Genomic DNA, 20,886 nt, shown 5'->3' with positions numbered 1-20,886 from the left:
AGAATTCTGTCAAAATGTAGCTAGTTGTAGGAAGATTATTGGAGAAGTGACTGGTTTTTAAATAATTATCTTCTAGATTTGCCACTGTAGAAGAGCCAAGGAAGAGAAACTTCAACAAGTGATAGCAATGCACAGCCAGTTTCATGCTCCACTATAGGTAAATTGTATTCTGGAAGGTTTGTGTCTTGAGGCTATTGCATGGCTCTCTTTAATGAAGTGTTCTTACCAGTGCTTGTTCAGCCAGCTTTAAGCATAATACTGTCGTTACAGCTACCATGCTATGTAACATGTAGAATACTTTGTGTTATCTATTAAGCATGATGTTATACACCTAAGCATATGGCCAGTATAAATTGTTTGCATGTTTTCTCAGTATGGTATTTGCTTAAATGAGTTTTGTTTTCAGTATTTGAAAGCTACATATATAGTTTAAGTTCCTTTCTCTCAGCTGGTATGGGGCATATACCATAACACTTAAGTTGACTTATTTCTCAGTAGTCTCTTTTGTCATTTTTTCCTTTAAAAATGAACTTCCAATCTGTCTCTTTTCCATCTATTCCAGTGAGTTTCTGATCAGTCCTCTGACTTCAGGGTTTCTCCTTTGTGCAGAGCACTGACAAAATGATGCTCCTAAAATACCACTCTGTGATAACATATCTGCTCTAGGACCTTTAAAGAACCCTGGGGATGATAAATGCCACGTTTCTCTCTCTGGTTTTAAGCCTTCTGTAAGCTGGCTGACATTTTAGATCATCCGTTCTAATTTTCCATTTGCCTCTCCTGTGTTCTCTTCTGTCATGTTCTATTTTCTGCCATCATGTCTTTGTTCATGCTCTCATCTGATCTCAAGACATTCTTCCATTTTCCTCTGTCTTGTTTTAGGACTGGATTTGGCTGCAAAGACTAGCTCCAACCTCAAGTTTAAGTAAAAGCTTGTGTTCCTGGATAATGCAGGAAAACAGCCCAAATATAGGAAAGCACACCTGTCTCCTGGGAGTGAAAGCATGAGGCCATCCGTAACCAAAGCAGCTCTTCTTCCTTAGGTGCTGCTACAGGCTGCTTGTTTCTCGTTCCTGCTTTCCTCCCCTTTTCTGCGTCTCACTCTCATGTGCCTTCTCACTGGCTCTTCAAAGAGCCTTTCTTTGCTGCACTTGCACGTGGTTCAGCCCCTGCTGCCCACAGGCCTGATCTGACGGCCCGAGCACCCGGGGAGACTGAGTAGGGTCTCACAACAAATCAAGGAAAGAGACTGGCCCCGCATAGATGGTATCCGTCCTGACCTCACGGTATTACCTGGAGACTGGTGTCATGTGGTCTTCTGTCTGCTTTGCTGGGCTGATGGAGCAGATGTGGAGAAGAGAGCGTGGGAGTTTCCTTTAAAGGGGAGCCGGCTACAGGGAGGGAGGTGTCAGGCATTTCTCATCTCCAGTTCAAATTTACTTGCCCCTTTTCTCAATTTAGCTGTCCTTAACATTAGTAGCAACATTGCGTTATTTTACAACTCAGATTATTAATCCCTGAGGGTGTTGATTTTTAATACCAAGTATAGCAGCAGTAGCATACATATCTCAAGGTTGAGAAGTGGGCAGTGAGTTATTCTGTGTTGACACATGCATGCTAGAATCCTTTCCCACCTCTTTTCCCTCATTGTCAGGTTATCTTAAGAAATCTTAATTTATCATCTGAAAGTAAATCTTAGGTTTTTGATTTTCTTTTCTTTTCAGATTTTCCTGAAAACATGAACTGCAAAGAGAGGAATGGGACACAAAACTAAGCACATTTATATTTATGATTTGCAAATTGGCATTTCATCACAAGGCTGAATTCCTAGATGTATTATATAGGTTGTATACAGAACTGAGACTGATTTTGTACAGATTAGAATGATTGCTATGATCTTTGCTTTGAAAATTTTTTCTGCACTATTTGCACTAAAAATGTTTATTTATTGTTGATAAATTCTATCATATTTAAGTTCTACTGCTGTTCCTCTCTTATTATTGATTAAATACCTGTGCATGTAATTTTAGCTACTCTCAATATTTTATAAAATTACTTCATTTAAATTTGTATTTTTAATTTGAAACTGCCTCATTTCTTTATCAAGGATAGTTTGCTTAGATTTTTTTTCCTCTCAACCCTTTTTGAAAAATTACTATTTCAATTGTAGAAAGATTCTTATTTTTTTCTCTTTCTTTCTGGATGATAAAACTTTGAAAAATAATTTGTTTTTAAATATTCATAGTGTCAGGAAACACCAAACCTGCCAATGTGCCATCTCAAGTAATTTTTAATACACAGAATAAATGAAGAGGATAAACCAGCTGTTTTATATACTCTTATTTTTCAAATTAAAGATGCATTTAAAAGGCAATACAGGTAAATAAATATTTTACCTAATAGAAAAATTGCCTTTCATTTAAAGTAGTCCAACATAAACTTTGATGCTAGCTTTTTAAATATAAGTATCTGATGGGTTTGTGGTTAGATGAGGATATGCTATCTGAATTCTGAAGTTTAAAACAATAATTTGTTAATAAATAGTAAAGAACACAAAAGTCAGTGAAATATTCTGACCTTTACTGTGTTAGCTTTTCTCTTATGAAAGCTTTAATAATAAACTAATATTTAATTTTTAGGCAGTCTAGTTCTTAATTTGATTTTCACTTTAACTTGTATATGTTAAACAGTTTGCTTTTACAGTTCGTTACAGAATGAACATAATTTATGGATAGCAGTGAAAGCCAATTAAGTAGAAAATCTTGAACTAGATTTCCAAGGCTTGGTAAAGTAGCATCCTAATGCCTATTTTCATTTAAACTTCAGTATGATTGCCATTCCAAATCCTAGCATACAGTACAGGTTTTTTTCATCATTCTTCTTTCTATACCTATTTCTGGAAACAGTTTAGGAAAAATAAAATTATTTTCTGAGACTTGAAAAATGCTTAATACTTAGTCTGTGTTTAAGGGAGGACAAGTATTCACATGGACTATAAAGATATAATTTGAGTAAAGAAATTAACTTTTTTAACCTGTCTTCCTGGTACTATGCTAAGAGCATGCCATTTAATCTTCAAAACGACCTGACAAGGAAGTTATGATTATTACTCCGGACATATAGTACGTAACTGAGGTAAGTGTTTCAGATTTGTTGCAGTCTTCTGGGTGTTGAGAAATCTTTCCTTACTGCACTGGCCACATAAGCTTCAGTTTTCCCAGCAATCACCACAGTGGAGGACATGATTATCCCAGTCTTTTGGAAGCAATCAGGAAGCTTTCTTAGAAACCAGACAGAGCGCAGAACAAGAGCCCAGCAGACTACAACCATTAATTCATTTGATTTATTAATTTTATTAAGCTCTCTAAGAGTGAGGCACTGTAGAAATACTATCCAGTGATGACTCTAACATGGCCTAGGTGTTTATGTACTTATCCACCTTCCTCTCCACCAAAAAAAGTTATTTTCATACATAGTAAATCACATAAGTAATTCATCTTAATATCTTATTTTTTTTAACTTGAACTATCCCAGTTTCATTCTATACCAGTTAACATACCTTGGTTTCTTCTTCTAAAATTAGGTAACCTCCTTACAACCTAGTCATTAAAAAGAGGACTCTGATCATCATTATCTGTCTTTAACAGATCAGATATTAGGTCATAGACATCATCCAGGATGGAAAGTAGTCTACATTTGAATATGTATGAATTTTGGTTTTACAATAAAAACTTAAGTGACTTTTTTATAGTACTAGTATTTTTTCCTTAAACTTGGCCATATTGGAGAAGCAGTGCAAGAAGCAGAAAAAGTGCCTGTCAAAGCAGGGACTGTGATTTTCCTCTAACACATAATAGATGACTAGATGGAAATCAGAATAGCAGAGAAAAGCTTAGGAGTTATTAGATTATGCAGAGTTAGGGGTTTGTCATAGGTAGGACTTTAAAGACGGATATCTCAAATAGTTTTCTAAACAAATGTGATACATGCCAGACAATGTTTCAAAGTTGAAAGATTTTCTAGGAATAATCTATACTAGGAAATTTCTATTGGAATAGAGATCATCTGACAGGTAAGTCTGATCATAATTCATATATGTTTAAATTGAAGGACAGCTCAGATTTATTTTTAGGGAAAGCAAGTAAACTAATCTTGTGCTCTTAAAGAATAGAAACCTCATGCCAGAGTCTTCCTTCTTTTTATGTTCCTTTACTCTAAAAAAGTTCCTTTGTTGATTGTAGAGTCATGATCAAAATGCTTACCTACTTCATATCATTAAATTTTCCTAAAAATCACTAAATAATAAATCACTTGAGCTCTAAATATTACCAGCGGGGAAATAATCTGTCTTGAGTCAGTTTTACATTGGTTTAAACCAGCTGCTCTAAAGAAAACACTTTCTGATTGATGTTTGATTTAAAATGAGAATTTACTGTTAGAGATTTTAGTCTAATCAGATTGGCCATGCTCTTTTAAGGCTCCATGCCACACAATAACATCTTAATAAGCAATAAATAGAACCTTTAAAAAAAAAAATAAATTTCAGTGTTAGGTTAACTTCTAGTAAGTAGTCTAAATGAACATATGCTGAAACTATAATGGTTTGTAAAATGGTGGGGGCTGGAAAAAAGTTGGTGTCTGATATAAAAGATATCACATTAAAGAACTAAATTTTAACGTCTCAAATATTTATATTATTTGCTTTTCAAATGCATAGTTCTGTTTGGTATAATTACTATGTCATTTTTTAAAATTTTGTTATTTATTTTTGTAGATATATACTGCCAGATGGAAGAAATTAAATTCTCAATACTAGGCAAAGAAGTTTCTAAGAGTTGATAATCAACTACAAGAGTGGTATGGAGTTATAAAAATATAAAAGCTGTTACGACTATATCCTAAGAGTCTTTAATAAGGTATTCACTAATACAGAAAGTTGTTACTCTTGACCACCTTTCTCCAATTCCCCAACCACCCACTGCCCCAACCCTCATGCTGGGTTAACCACAAATCTGACCTTTTTCTGTAACTTAGGTGGTTTGGGGTTTTTTTTTAAGAGTACACATATAAGTGAAATCATGTAGTATTTGTTTTTCTCTGATTTATTTCACTTAGCATAATTCCCTCAAGGTCCATTCATATTGTTGCAAAAGGCAGCATTTTCTCATTTTTTTATGTCTGAACACTATTCCGTGGTGTGTGTGCTGCTTTCTTCATTCATCTGTTGGTGGACAGTTAGGTTGTTTCCATGTCTTGGCTCTTTTAAAACAGTGCTGCTGTGAACATGAAAGGGTACGGATATCTTTTCAAGTTAATGTTTTCATTTTCTTTGTATGTATTCAGAGTGGGTCTGTATGCTGGATCATACAGTAGTTCCATTTTTAATCTTTTGAGGGTCCACTGTACTGTTTTCTATAGTGACTTTACCTGTTTATGATCCCATCAACAATACACAAGCGGTCTCTTTAATTCACATTATCACCAACATTTCGTATCATTTGTCTTTTCAATGTTGGCCATCCTGCCAGACGTGAGATTTGGTTTTGATTTGCATTTCCCTAAAGATAGTGATGTTTAGCATCTTTTCATGTACCTGTTGACCCTTTCATATATTTTCTTTGAAAAAATGTCTTAAGTCTTTTGCCCACTTTTAATTGTATTTATCTTTAATCCAGTTTAAAAATGTATCATCCAGAGTGAGATATTGGTATACATTTGGTTCAGATTTCCTGTTTCCTTATGATTCTCTTTGGATGATCTATCCATTGTTTATAGAGTAGAGTGTTAAAGTCCCCATTATTTCTCCTTTTAGCTCTGCTGGATTTTGCTTTATGTATTTAGGTGGTCTCTTTTTGGGTGAGGCATCTGTTTGAGCCCTGAAGCGGAATTGGAGGGTCACTGGCTGAGACAGCTGGGTAGGACAGCTGGCTTGGTTCCCCACCCACTCAGGTGAGGCTGTAGGATGGATTCTGTGGTGGATTCTGTGGACTGGTGGGTCCAGTCCCAATTGGGACTGGACGCTGTACTCAGGATTAAGTGGGGCAGCAGGATGGGATGCACGGCCTGCACAGCTCATTGTTTGGGGACCTGAGTCAGACAGGAATATCCATGGAAGGTGCTGGCGACCAGTTTCACTCTGCAAACAGGTTAGGCCACGGGCTGTGCTCTGTTCAGCTGCCACAGTCAGTGGGGCTGTCGGATGGGTTGTGCGGCTTCCCACGTGTTCTGGGAAAACTCCCTGGTCGGGGCAGAGGCTGATGGCTGTTTGCAGCAGTAAGTGCAGCTGCAGATCAGTTTCCCTGCCCAAGCACAGCAGGAGCAGCAGCTTGAAAATCACTGATGCTATGTCTGTGGTCTCACACTAACATGTGCCCCCAGTTCCCTGGCCAGTCAGAGTCGTTGGTTTTGCTCTCAGGACAGTCAGCTCTGCCCACCCGCTTCTCTGCTCAAGATCTGCTGGGGTGCGCAGCTTCCGGGTGTTCTCGCCAAGCCTTCCTGTCTGATGGGGCTGGGGGCCATGCTTCCCAGTGAGTGGGGCTCTGGCTCCCACCTGGGAAGGACTGCGAAGGCCCATTTCAGGCACCTCCCAAGTTCTCCTCAACAGGCTTTCTGGTCAGGAGGGGTCAGAAGCCACAATCTGCAGCAGGAAAGGCGGAGACTTAGCTCTTGTGCCTGGGTGGGGACAGACCAGATTCCACAGCCAGCAAAGTTTCCCCGTGACAGCCCCAGCGAGGCAGACCTGCTCCCTGTCAGACTCCCTGCTCAGACTGTACCACCAGCGCAACCCTGCAGATGAACAGAGCCGATGGTTGAGGCTACTGCATGGGCTCCACAGGCACAGTGTGGCTTAGCCATGTGAACACAACTTCTGAAGTGACAAGTGACAAACATATTCCACTGGTTAAGTAGACATGACAGCAGTGTTCTCTAGTTCTTCAGTGAGCTTCTTCCTTCACTGAAGTGGTACCCTGAACCTTTATACAGTTACACTGCTGGAATCAGGCTTGGGGCTGACCCCCTTGTCTTGGTAATGTAGTTTCTGGAACCAGTAATAAAAGGTTGTTTTTAAGAAGCTAATGTGATCCAAAATCATATTTAAGAACTAGAGCATAAATGTTGTTTCTACTTTATTGGGTATTAGACTGGTATTAGAGAAAAGTGCATGGTAAGTTTTAGCATTTTTTAAATAGAAATATGAAATTTCAGGGAAAGGCAACAAAACTATTATAACAATTCAAAATACATTATCTATAAGGAAAAGTTAAAAGTGATCATTAAATCTGAACACTAAGCTTAAGCAGAATTACAAAGCTCATCTGTTACAGAAATATATCTATTAACAAAAATCCTGATAACAGAGTCAAGAAGGAAGGAAGTGTGAAATATTTGAGGAAACAAAATATTCATCTGGAAATGAACTAAAAGGAAAGATTGAATATGAGTGTGAAGGAACGTGGTCAGGGCACTTTAAGCAGCTGCAGGCAAGGAAGATGTGAATTGATAACCTCGGGTGAGGTCATTGCTCTGTAGTGAATAAAACCTCCATAGTCTAGAAGGGGGAACAATTTTCCTTAAATTTGCTTGAAAAGAAATGGCTGTTTCCTGTTCATCAACACCTAAAGGAACTTGAAGTTGGACTTTTTTCCTTTTCGTAGCTACGTTCTATAATTCTCGATGACCCGTACCATTTCTTGGGCTGTTTTTATTTGAGATTGCACTGTTCCCTTATTTTTGGAAAGTGTTCCTTGTGTGTCCTTTACTTGGGAACTCCATGGCGGGGGATCCTCAGGCAGTGAGAAACACGGCTTCGTCGGAATCCCGGTCCTTGCCACTGTCCTCACTCGGCACACACTCCCCACCGCTGGGGGAGCGGCAGCTCAGATCCTCCACCCCCGACTCTTGGTCACTGTTGGCGGACAGGTCTGGGTCTGAACTTTTCAGATTGTCTTGAGTGAGGATCAAAGCAGAATCCTCATCGCCCTGGGAAGGGCTCCTGGATGGGAAGGACTTCACATTGCCACTGTAATCCTGAGGGGTGTTGGCTGCGCTGTTGTCCGAGGTAGAAAATCCTGAGTGTTTGCTGGGCTCACTCTGCTTACTCCTCACCTTAGTGCGATTTAACTGCACTTTCTGAATTTTTTCCAGCCTCTAGAAAAGAAACCACAGTTTCAGGGAACAGTCATAAAGAATGTATCTTTTTTGGTACGTGCCTGCCTTTTAGTGTCCATTATCTCCCGGCTGGGTGAAACGTTAAGAAAATGGGATTTAGATGGACTTGGTTTCAAAGCTAGACTTTATGACTCTGGACAAAATAATTAGATTCTGTGAGGCTCGCTCTCTTCCTAATGTAAGGATGGCACGTTATAAAAAAGCAGAAAACACAGCCTAGGTAAAGCACCTGGCAAAGAGTAGTCATCGTTCTTTCTGTACCTGTGTGGTTTTACATAATGATTTTCATCCTGTGAACCGAAAGTACATTTTTTTTAAATATCAGGAATGAGGTTTTTATTATCTAAATTTTAAAATTAAGATAGAAGTCGCTCAACTCTCTTAAAGTGTACAGTTCAGGTTTTTTGTTTTTTATATAAGTATATTCACAAGGTTATGCAATCATTCACCACTATCTCGTTTCCTAATATCTTCATCATCCCCAAAGCAAACTATGGAAATGAGCCAAACCAGATGTCTGAAATGCATCAAGTGTGTAGGTCTGGGCTTCGATGATCTGACTGTTCACCTGGTAGGATTGTGTTTCAGGTTACCTTCTGGCTAGAAATATGAAAGGACTTTGCAGGTAGCACAGTGGTAAAGAATCCACCTGCCAACGTAGGAGACACAAACAGATGCAGGTTCGATCCCTAGGTCAGGAAGATCCCTTGGAGGAAATGGCAACCCACTCCAGTATTCTTGCCTGGGAAATCCCATGGACAGAGGAGCCTAGCAGACTAGTCCATGGGGTCGCAAAGAGTTGGATACAACTGAGCACAAAAATATGAAATGGCTGTGTTGCTGCATTTCACACATCCTGAGTCACGAGAGGCTTTTCCCAGAGCTGCAATCGTCAGCAAATAAGGTGAGCAAGAGCGACTGTCTTACTTCTTCCAGGGCCTCAAGTTCTTCCTCCAGCTGCTGAGTCTCCTCCTTCACGGCCATGAGGTAATCTGTGACTGATTGTCGAGGCTGCAGTCCCTTCTCAAAGCGATTATACATTCCATTCCAAAACCTGCAGAGGACAGCAGAGCTTCGTGAAACCGTGTCACAGTCTGTACATTCACTTTCTTGAGTCTTCCAAGGTATCTTTGAAACCATAGTCCTAATAATAACCAAATGCGAAGTACAGGGTCAAAAAAGCCACTCACTAAGCTAATGGGGTCGCAAAGAGTCAGACACAACTGAGCGACTGAACTGAACTGAAGGTAATAATTTCATGTTAATGTTTTCATTTTCTTGAATCAGTCAACTTCTTTTGGGGAGAGTAAATTCATGAAGAATCTACTTGAGTAGATGGTACTGAATTAAAAAGCACATAATATATTTTTCTGAAATAGATTGTAGTAGTACATGTTACCATTTTCTTTATTTTTTTGGCTTAAGATGACTTAGTTAGGAAGTCAACTTGGAAAATTAGTGTTTATATCACCATTTAGAATCTTTCAGCCACAAAGGAATCTTTTAAATTTGAGTTTTTTAAATGACAGCCACTAGGATTACTTAATTTGCAACAAATCCTGTCTTTTTTATCCTATACAGTAAAGCATACTGGAATGCAAATAAAAATACAGGTATACCTTGTTTTACTGCACTTTGCATAGTTTGCATTTTTACAGAGTGAAGTTGTGTGGCAAGTCTATCAGCACAGTTTTTCTAACAGCATTTGCTCACTTTGTGTCTCTATCACATTTTGATAATTCTCAGAATATTTCAAGATTTTTCATTTTATGGTTACCAGTGATCTTTGATGTTACTACTAGTACTACTCACTGAAGCTTAGCATTTTTTTTAACAATGTATTTTTAAATTAAGGTATCTAACATTGTTAGATTGTTTTTTAGACATAATACTATTGCACACTTAACTGACTACAATGTAGTGTGAATAGAACTTTTATATGCACTGCTGCTGCTGCTCAGTCGCTTCAGTCGTGTCCAACACTGTGCGACCCCATAGACGGCAGCCCACCAGGCTCCGCTGTCCCTGGGATTCTCCAGGCAAGAATACTGGAGTGGGTTCAGTATTCTTGTTATTCATGTTATTCATATTCATATCCATTTATATGCACTAGGAAACTAAAAAATTGTGACTCAGTTTATTGCAGTGTTCACTATCACAGTGGCCAGGAACCAAACCCATATTATTTCAGAAGTATGCCTGTAAATAGCATTATCATAAGGATACCTATAGATTTACTCAGAAAAGTACTTTGAGAGCAGGGACTTGGTGTCATTCATTGATTTATCCACAGTGCCTAGAACAGTGCTTGAGCCTCAGTAATGTACGTGTTGAGTGGCTAGAGCTAACAAATTAGTTGCAGTAGAGTTGACTGCAGGGTATGTATCTCAACAGGTCTCAAAACTGCCAATTCACACAAACCATGAGGCATTTTTTTCAGTGTGACCGAATTAATATTATTCTATAGAATTCCGGGGAAATAACTGGATTGAAGTCATTATTGGGTTGGCCAAAAAAGTTTGTTTGGGTTTATTGATACAGAACGAACCTCTTGGCCAACCCAATGAGAATGAAAGCTCTAGAGACGAAAAGCCACTAAAGGGTGTACTGAGGTAGGGAGGGAGAAGGAATGGGTTTCTTGGTGATTTCTGTGTAATTTTGTCTTTTTCCTGATCTCTGAGTCGCCCTTCTGTATTATACAAGTCCAGAGGGAAAAACCCAAGGATAAAAGAGAGCCTACAGACCTAGTAGCATCTGTTGGATACCACCAGGCTCTCCCATCCCAGTATAGACAATCTTGAATTTATTTCCACAGGGCAATAGTTTCATTTGATTCAGCAGCAAAAGAAGGTGAACTGTGTCATGACCACTAACTAAACCTGCAGCTCCACATTTAACTTCAGGCACTTGGTTTATTCAGTCCTTCTTCCCTCTCCTCCTCTCACTTTTAAATAAAAGTGAAACTTACATTCTTAGGATATCATTACTACAAAACATCAACTTCTAAAGAGAATTCCGTATTTAGAGGGGAAAGAGGGGGACAGGAGACAGGCAAAAATGCCTTGGAGCTCAGTGTTACATACCCTTCAGCCTCCAGGTGGTAAACAGTGCCAGAATCTAAGGCACAACCATACCCAGTGAGGTCCTAGAGGTTTACGTACTTGTACATGAAGTTGCACGGCGCTGTGGGGAGATGAAGGACTCCCCGGGTCTGACTGTGATCAGCTCTAAACAGAGGATTCAAGTAGTCGGCCCGATTTTTCCACAGGTGAGCCCATAAAGAGTATGTTCTTTCTTGAATTCTGTTATAAAGAAAATAAGCCTTAAAATGACTTCCCTTGGTTCTTAGAAATAGTAGACATATTAAAGCTGGAAAGGAATCAAAACTTGTTACATCACGGGTCCCTGTTCTCAGCAGGGAAACTAACAGTCTTTTGTGTCTTCATGGAGCAGCAAAAGAGCACTTGGAGGAGTCTCAACTCCCCTGCTCTCTGGGGACATCTTGGCCTTCAGATATCCAGTCCCTCTGAGTATAAAATAAAACCACACATGCGTTTTGTTGAAATTTTCCCCCAAATAGTCACTGGATTATTATTGTTTGCTGGGTACTACTTAAATGCTTCACATATTTTCTCTCATTTAATCGTGACTGTATTCCTATGACATTTGTCCCTTTTGCTAATCTATCACAACAAATCACAAAATACCTAAGAAAACAGGTGAGTTTACAGGATGTACCATTTATCAGGAATTGTATCTACTAGAAAAAGTCATGTTCTTTCCACTCAGGATAAAACTGGAGTCAGTTTTATTTGAACTGACCATTTGCAAAATTAAATCTGATACTCTATATACCACATTAATTTTTTTATAAAAATTTCAAAAATGTTCTTTCATTTGCAATTCTTAAGTCACTTAGCTGTTAAGCTTTTGACTTTTTCAAAAGTCCACATTTCATCTATTTTTTCCCCTCTCAGTTAAAGCAGTATAGCAGTCCACCCTTATCCATGAGGTATTTGTTCCAAGACTCCAAGTAGTTGCCTGAAATTATGGATAGTAGTGAACCCTGTATATACAGTGTTTTCCTATACATACCTGCCTATCATAAAATAAATTAAGCATAATAAAAAATATGTGAATTGCTACCATCGCTACTCTTGAACTTTAGGGTTGCTGGAACACAAGCATTGTGATAACTGAGACAGCTACTAAGTAACAGGCCATCCCATGCAGGATAGAGTGGGAGAGTGCGAGATTTCATCATGCTACTCAGAAAGGCCCACAATCTAAAACTTACGAATTATTTTTTTCTGGAATCTTCCATCTAATCTTGGACCACAGTTGGCCTCAGATAACTGAAATTGCGGAAAGTGGAACCATGGATAAGGAGAGACTACTATATTTTGCAACTATTATGAGAATATATCCACCAAAGCTATGTAACTTTTTCCTTTTCAATGCAAAAATCACTTTCCCTGACTCTCAAGAAGCTTCCTTTCCATATCAGTGTGTGAAGTTTACCTATCTACCTGTGGACATTAGGCAGGAACTAGGCAAAATGGACTTGTGCCTGTCTTTGTCAGCTGATGGCCTTAAACCTCTAAAGTGATGTCAGGAAAATCGTTACTCTGTGAGTGAAGATGTATAACTAAAACAGTCTTCAAAATTGTGAAAGACCACCTGAAACTCTCAGTCACAAAATCTTTACATAAAAATTAAACATCAAAACACTTACTGGAGTTCTTGTCTCTCCTTCTGGCTATTACATAGGAAGTTCCCAAACTGGCAGGAATAGATGTGATGTTGAATGTGAATCAAAAACCTCTCATTGAACTCAAAGGCACAGGGAAACTGTTCCATTAACTGCCAGACGCACTCAAGGAACTGGTCTATAACTGGAGAGATTTCTCTGGGATCACCATCTAGGTTGCCGTATCTGTAAAACAAAGTATTAGAGATTTTACAGCAAGGTTTTTTTTTTTTTCTTCCTTAATTAGAAAGCTATAAAAGCAAAAACAATCATAAAAGCAACCCTAGTTCCTAAGCAGATCTTATCTTATAAACTGGAACGCAAAAGAAGTGGGAAAACATAACTTTTAATATAAAGTTTTTCTTGGCATTACAATTTAAAAAGTCTGGACAGAGAAGGGACATATTTATGTTATAATTATAAAAGAAAAATGTTAGTGCTGGAGATAAAATTCCAGGAGTCTTTACAGGGAAAAGCAACAATCTTTCATTCTGATTTTAAAAGAACATCCAAAACTTGAATTAAGTCTTCCACTTTAATTAGTGACCCATGGAGGAGAGGGAAAAAATGCCTAAGCCACTTGAGAGTTTCTCACTTCTGCATGGTTTTATTAGGAAGAAAAACAACTTTAAAAAACTGTGATTCCCCAAGTTTCCATTTTTAAAGCTGTGTTAAAACTTGTCAATAATTTATTTCCATGTGATTTCAGATTCCCTCATACCTTTATATCTCCCCTTTTGTTGTTTTCAAGAGTACATCAGAATCTGCTTCCTGTTGTTTGTGTAGATTTTTAAACAGCTGCCCAGTCCTTCTACACTGTTTTGTGAATTTTAGAAAGAATCCAGAAGGGTGATTTGGGTGCCATCAAATCAGAATAACAATATAGAACCTCATCTTTCAAGCGATGGATAATCAACTTGAGGAATAAAGATGAGCAAGGATTGGTTTAGTAGTTTTTCCAAGGGTGGAAACATTAGAAAGTGGAAACCTTCAAAGGGTTTAGTCCTATTCACCTTTGTTAACTTTATAAAGGGGTTGTCCAATAGGTTCTTTCCTCATAAAACACACTTATCAGCCACTTTCATGTTCTTCCTGCCCCAGATCCTCTCTCTCAGAGGTCCTAGGTGCCTAGCAGACAGTAGAACCCCCCAAACTGAAAATAACAATGTGATCTTAAGGCTACCTGTTAATTTTCTCATTTGTAAAGTCAAATCATTGTGCTTTCCTGGAAAAATATAGAAATAGAAATCCAGGAAACCACAATAAATGCTAAACTAATGCTAAATGCAAAAACTACCAAAACAAATATGAGCAGCTCCATAAATTTAGAATTTATTTTAAGAAAACATTCAACCAATCAAAAATGTGTATCAAAGCCTCTAAATTATCAGCATGCTGCCTAAAATATAAATTTTAGCCCCAAAGATGAGACCATACCAGCTACAACCTGTATTAATAACATTCAGGGATTAAAGACGGCACAGCACCCGTCAGGCATTACTATCCACACTAACCAAAGGAGGCCAGTGGCTTCTGTTTATTGAAAGCCCTCAGATGGGCTAGTAGGCTAATCCCATACACGGTTTTAAAAGCCTTGCCATAACCCCAGGGAATAGGGAAAGGCTCCCCTTTTCACAGGTAGGAGACCTCAGAGAAGACTGACGCCCTCAGCCACACAGTAAATGCCACAGCCTGGATTTGAGGCTTGACCTGTTGGACTCAAAAGCCCAGGCTGCTGTCCCACCTTAGCTCCTCAGAGACAAACTGGCACAGACCTCACCTGTGACACAAATGCCGTAGGATGAGCCTAATTTAATTCCCAGTGCAGAAGATCAAAGAGAAACTATTCTACAGGCATTTCACAATGTGTAGCTTACAGGGAACATTTGCACTTCGAAAAATGGAATAATCTAGTAAATACATGTGAAAGGAAGAGAGAGCCTATCCTTTCTAGGTCAATGAATGAACCAACTTCTCTGTCTCATATGGAAAAATTTAACATCAGTTCTGCTCAGAAGGAAATGGCAACCCACTCGTGTTCTTGCCTGGAGAATCCCAGGGACAGGGGAGCCTGGTGGGCTGCCGTCTATGGGGTCGCACAGAGTCGGACACGACTGAAGCGACTTAGCAGCAGCAGCTGCTCAGTAAATACCAAGAGTTCTCAAGTTAGAACTTCTTTATCTGTGGTATATAACAAAAATTTATATATATAACATAACAAAAATTTAACTTTCTGAATAAGATACACAAGGCAGTTTTGAAAACAGGCTATTATTCCCCACTCAATTGAGAAATTCAGAAACAATTTTTTTTATTCTCAACCTTAAATTCACAATTTAAAGTCACAAGATTTTAAAACACTTCTTACCTGTGAGTAAACTTATGACCAAAGGAAATCCAGTCCTTTTCAATTAATACCTATATAAGAAAATATAAATATCATGGAGAGAAGCAAATGAGGGAAAGTAAGAGACCAGACCAGTAATTCTGAAGGATTCAAAAGTTCTTGGAGCATAATTCACTACTCTTGGTAACCTGCAAATGAATGAACACTATCTACCCATACACAGGTGCACATCAGAGGGCAAAGCTGAAGGTCTTCAGTAGGAGAAATAAACGGGAGTAGACATGGGAAAATGTACTGCCATCACCCAGAATGCTCTTGACAGCACTGTTCATATCGCTTCATGTACCATCTCATTCACGGGGGTGACGGGGAGGAGGTGTTACTATCACTATCATTTTACAGAAGGAGAAACAAGGAGGTAACTCATCCAAGATCACACTTAGAAAGTGGTCAATGCCACCTGGTAACTTAGCTCCAGAAACCATCACAGCCTATCAAGTCCAACTTTCAGTCAATACTCCATGCTGCCTAACAGTATATCAAATACCAACCTCTTTACAAGAGACTAAGGAATGTTTTCCAGTGATCTTTAATATACTTTAGAAGAATTCTAAAATGAGGAGGGTTTGGAGCATATTGAAAGTTTCAGCCCTGCTGTGGAGTCAGAGATGTAGCACAAGTTTATACTCTCAAATTGCCTGGAATTTAAAAAATAATAATATAGGATAATACCATCAATATTACCAATTCTGTAAAACAGCCAGAGCTCTTTTCTTCAAAAAAAAAAAAAATGGTTTAAATTTTGCCTTGACAACCTATAAATTTAATGGGAGGGAATCAAAAAGAGCCAGTGGTGAAGGATGGGGTAAAGGAGACCGACCCCTCAGCAATAAAGACCCATTGCAGCCAAAAGTAAATAAAGTTTTAAATGTCAGTCGAAAAAAAATTTTTTAAAGGCAGGAACCAGATAAGCTCCCAGCCACTAGGAAGTCCCTGTAGTCATTCTAAGAAAATGGCCCCAGCTTAGCCAAAGCTTCACCCTTCCAGACACCTACACAAATAATACAGATGCCTTGCAATCGAAGCAATGCATCAAGTTCTGGGATGCTGGGAGGGATTGGGGGCAGGAGGAGAAGGGGACGACAGAGGATGAGATGGCTGGATGGCATCGCTGACTTGATGGACGTGAGTCTCAGTGAACTCTGGGAGTTAGTGATGGACAGGGAGGCCTGGCGTGCTGCGATTCATGGGGTCGCAAAGAGTCGGACACGATTGAGCGACTGATCTGATCAAGTTCTGATGCATACCTAAAAAGTGCTAGATCTAGGAGAGAATGTACTCACAATTTCAGGAAAGAACCCCAAAACACTGACATTTTCAATATTCTCATCCACAATTGTAAAGGATTATTTGAAATACAAAAGCAGTAAGTGAAAACACTTTTTCCTATAGCTTTTTTCCTCCAAATATTTTTTCTGAAAAGTGTTTTCTGTTTTATAGTCCTGTGTTACCTCAGACTTGAAAATATATAGCAAACTTGAAACATATATAATACAAATGATTTAAGAAACTATTTTACAAACTGCTGAATGTATATATTTGCCCCCAAATTCACCTTTAATAGCATTGATTTGAATTGGCTCCCAAATTCCAGAAATTCATCTTATTCCAAGCTTATTTCACCTTTCCCCCTTTAATTAATCTTGCTGATCTTCTAACAGAAAAATAACATCGATGAGGAGGGAAGAAGAGTTGCTAACAGTTGCCAGAAGTCCATTCTGCCGAGGCACAGTGTGCACGGGACCGTGGCCAGGCAGCCGCACTCACCATGAAGCCCTTCAGAGTCCGGTAGTGAGGTTCCAGAAGGAGGCTGGCCACCGAGCACACCTGAGCGGTCCTGTCCCAGCCATCAGAGCAGTGCACAAGCACACTGGCCCCTTCCTCAGAAACTGCCTGAAAAGCAGCATCAGCAAAGAGTCACAAAGGATGGCAATCAACAGCAAAAATGATCAGGATTAGGTTCAGTTTTGTACTCAAAGAATCAAAAAAAGATTTCCAGGCAAAAAAGAAAAAATCAGTACCCAAACCTGTTCCTGCATTTATTGAGTATGCACATACCCATCTAGTTAGGGCGGAGCCAAGGAGCAGTTTGGGCTTGTCACCAAAGCATTACTTCCCTTCCCTCCTATCCGGGAGCCAGGAGCCCAGCTTCTGAACTTCGTACAAGCAGGCTTCCTGTACAAATGTCTCCTAGCCTACCTTCTACCCCTCTGGGCCCCGCCCGGCTTCCACCTTAAGCCTTTCCAATTGAAATTCTGGAGCTGCTGCTGGCCACAATCATTCTCAAAAAGGAAAAGACAAAAATTATAAACTGAAACAGTGAAGTTAGAGATAATAAAAGCCAAGTAAAAGTGCCTGGCACTGAATAAATATTTGATAAATAATGTATTACCTAATAAAGGGGAGCATACCGTGGCATCAGAAAAGATATGCTTGTCTTCAGGTAATAAATCTGAGGGGGATTTATTTAAAAAAACACCACGAAACAATGCATTCAAAAATAGCTTGTACGAAAGTTACAGCAAAATCTTCCTCTGGCAGAACGGAATCTACCTACCAGGTTCAGGAACATGATGTTTGTTTATGCCATTACTGAAAAATGGGGAGCTGTTTGCTAAGATGGGAGCCTGGAGCCTGGGTCACTCTGGTGACTCACATAGAAAATGCTTTCCTCTGTTGTACAGCAGAAACTAACCCAACATTGTAAAGCAATTATATTCCAATTAAAAAAAAAACATTTGTTAATTTATTGTTAATAATCTCTATTCTTATCCTTAGAAGTATCTTTTAGAAAATACTATTTCTATGGTGGAAAACATTTATAGTGAAAGCTCAATAATTCCTCCCAGTTTACTTCAGTTTCTTTTTTATCCATTAAATGCAAAGTAAATTTATGCTTTTAAACTAATACAGTCCCAATTTTATAAAAATATTTATGTTTATCTTACCTATATACAGAAAGATGTGTACAATAATGTTCATCCATATTAATGAAGGTTTTTTTCCTAGGTGGTAGGCTTTGGGATAACTTTTTGGGGGGGGGGAATAACTTTCATCTTTGTAGGTTTTTTTAGTGCCTGAATTAGTCATAATGTTTCATTCATTCATTGTCCAATACTGATTTTTCTTTTTACAAAATGTAAAAGGACAAGAAGTAAGTAATTCTAACGTGAATGGTTATTTCCCTTTTTCTTTTCTCTACTTCCTAATTTATGAAAGCAAACTGACTATTGTTCCTGCTCAAATGAAGATAAGAAAATTAAACATCATTAATAATTTTTAAAAAATTCTTTCCTCCACCCAGAACCAAGCATAATTGAAGACTACTTTCAGATTGCTCTGAAAGTATTTTGCCAGTTGATTGCCTTGATGATACACTATCAACTGAACATCATCCCATCTTTCATAAAATCCCATCTTCAAAGGGCAGATTTCATGGAGGTCTGCAAAGCCAGCTCCCCAAGCCAGGTATCATCCAGCTTAGGACGGGGGAGTTCATGTCCGGTATCACAGTGCACTGGCTGCTCTGCCCCAGTCTGTTCTCTGCGATCGCATACCTTTGCAATGAAGATTCCTGCATCCATGATGGCCTTAATGTGCCTCAACCAGCCAGAGTTCTCCAGTCCCCACAGAAAGTCACTCATGGAGGGAGATTTAAGTTCACACACTGCAAGATAAACTGTGTTACAGAAGCAAAATACAGGCAGTCTTTCATTGTACATGTGATCATATTTACAGGTAGTTTGTTAATGATTCCATTGTAGCCATTTTCTGGAAGAGTCAAGATAAAATGCCCAAGCTTGCTAAATGTCATTCTACTGAACCAGTTCCAAGTAAGCCTTCTCTGTGTTCTTTGTTCACAGGGGACATTGCATCTGTTTAGAAGTATTATATTTGTAAAGTTTAAACTCTAATATTCATAAAAATCATTGAACGTTGCCATAGTAAACATAAGAGATTTATTCTTCCAGCCAACATATTTAAAGTGAACCACCAAGGAGCACTTGAGTACCTGTGCTCTGGAGGAAAAGACTTATATAATGAACTCCAGCACCTTCCCAACTAGAAGTCTATCACCAAGAACTGTCCTAAAAGTCTTAAATGGAAATTATCAAACTCCTCCTGCTAGCAACACCCCCCCCTCAAAGGGAGTAAAGGATATGAATTTAAGTATGAGACTTCTGAACACCTAGAGCTTCAAGTTAGGGGTTTTACCTTTGATTGAAAATGAAGATAATCCAGGATTCCAAAGATACCTGTGTTTTACAAAACTAAGGCAGGTGTGTAAACACCTCTATAATATCATCACAGGCAGTTTCCTCTCAAGAGCTGCTCTTTTAGTTAACATGAAGCATGAAAAAGCTTTAGGGCTCGGTGTTCTGACTACAACATAAATATGACATTCCAAAGTTCACAGGGTTCATACCTATAAAGCTCTTTTGAGGAATCCTATAAATTAATCAAGGAAAATTAAATAATGGGCATCAAGTTTATTTTCTTGGGCTTTGGTTTCTTATTTAAAATAGGCAAAGTGTACTAAATTATATCCAAGTGCCCTTCCAGCTTTAAACTCTAAACCAGATTTAAATTTGTGGTCTTTAAAAGCATTGTGCATTTGTAATACATATTAACTGTTAACAACTGTTTATCAGATGCCCTTCCCTCAAATATGCCAGATAACAGAACGTTTACTCATATTTCCCGCAACATAAGAACCACACACAAAAAACACAAGTGTAACAGTTAAATTGAGTCACAGATGGCAGCGATGATGAAATAACACGAAGATTCCCAGCAAAAAAAAAAAAAAAAAACCCTTCATAAGAAAACAGTATTATTAATATCTTCAGCCAAGATTCTGAATTCTTCCTGCCAAAAGCCTGCCCTGAGCTAGACACCAAGCAGGAGAAATGGGCTTCACTCTGATTCAAGGCACTGTCCCTTTGTCTGACACCATGGTGCTGCCCCATCTCCACCAGCAGCAATTCAGGTTGTTCAAGTAAGATTAACCTGATTTGCAGTTTTCAAAAGTTTTTGCACACAAGGCTCTCCAATGATTTTTAAAACTGTGTGCCCATTCATGCACCATGGAGCCTCCCAGGTGGCACTAGTGATAAAGAATCCACCTTCCAATGCAGTAGATGTAAAAGACACGGGTTCGATCCCTGGGTCAGGAAGATCCCCTGCAGGAAGGCATGGCAACCCACCCCAGTATTCTCGCATGGAGAATCCCATGGACAGAGGAGCCTGGCGGGCTACAGTCCATAGGGTCGCAGAGTCGGATAAGACTGAAGCGACTTAGCATGCACCCTCTCATGCACCGTGGAATAATGCACCACAATAAGCTTGAAGCTGTTTGCCTTTTGCAAGGTGGCAAAGGGGCAGTCGGTTAGGGGAGATGGGAAAGGAGGGCTGGCTCACACCTGGGCCGAGGAGCATCTCTAAGACAGGAGCACGTGCAGAAGTTGGTACCATAAAACAATCCTGCCACGGCGCCCCTGAGAAAACCTTCCCCATGACCTTGGGGGATTATGTACGCAACTTGAAGACAGGCACTGAA

The 20,886-nt window shown here is 39.1% G+C and overlaps 2 protein-coding genes and 1 long non-coding RNA gene across 3 annotated transcripts in view; 2 read left to right on the top strand and 1 right to left on the bottom strand.

Moving 5' to 3' along the window:
- VPS37A (VPS37A, ESCRT-I subunit) overlaps positions 1-3,748 on the top strand; it is a 34,510-nt gene extending 30,762 nt beyond the window's left edge. The window contains exons 11-12 of the mRNA XM_027530131.1: positions 77-157; positions 1,725-3,748. Of these exons, the coding sequence (XP_027385932.1) occupies positions 77-157 (81 nt within the window). The 3' untranslated portion in view covers positions 1,725-3,748. The remainder of the gene's footprint in view (positions 1-76; positions 158-1,724) is intronic.
- A 3,362-nt stretch (positions 3,749-7,110) lies between these two features.
- Positions 7,111-20,886, bottom strand: part of MTMR7 (myotubularin related protein 7) — a 100,622-nt gene continuing 86,846 nt past the window's right edge. Inside the window, exons 8-14 of the mRNA XM_027530129.1 lie at positions 18,884-18,993; positions 17,094-17,219; positions 15,288-15,337; positions 12,905-13,105; positions 11,331-11,471; positions 9,097-9,223; positions 7,111-8,148 (exon numbers count right to left, since the gene is read on the bottom strand). Of these exons, the coding sequence (XP_027385930.1) occupies positions 7,786-8,148; positions 9,097-9,223; positions 11,331-11,471; positions 12,905-13,105; positions 15,288-15,337; positions 17,094-17,219; positions 18,884-18,993 (1,118 nt within the window). The 3' untranslated portion in view covers positions 7,111-7,785. The remainder of the gene's footprint in view (positions 8,149-9,096; positions 9,224-11,330; positions 11,472-12,904; positions 13,106-15,287; positions 15,338-17,093; positions 17,220-18,883; positions 18,994-20,886) is intronic.
- LOC113885024 lies at positions 11,350-18,071 on the top strand. Its single transcript, XR_003509100.1, has 2 exons — positions 11,350-11,437; positions 16,988-18,071. It is a non-coding gene; the product is annotated as an uncharacterized LOC113885024 (long non-coding RNA).

Source organism: Bos indicus x Bos taurus, chromosome 27 (genome assembly GCF_003369695.1).
Source record: "Bos indicus x Bos taurus breed Angus x Brahman F1 hybrid chromosome 27, Bos_hybrid_MaternalHap_v2.0, whole genome shotgun sequence".
Taxonomy (NCBI): Eukaryota; Metazoa; Chordata; class Mammalia; order Artiodactyla; family Bovidae; genus Bos; species Bos indicus x Bos taurus.
This window is presented reverse-complemented; position numbering and strand designations above follow the sequence as displayed.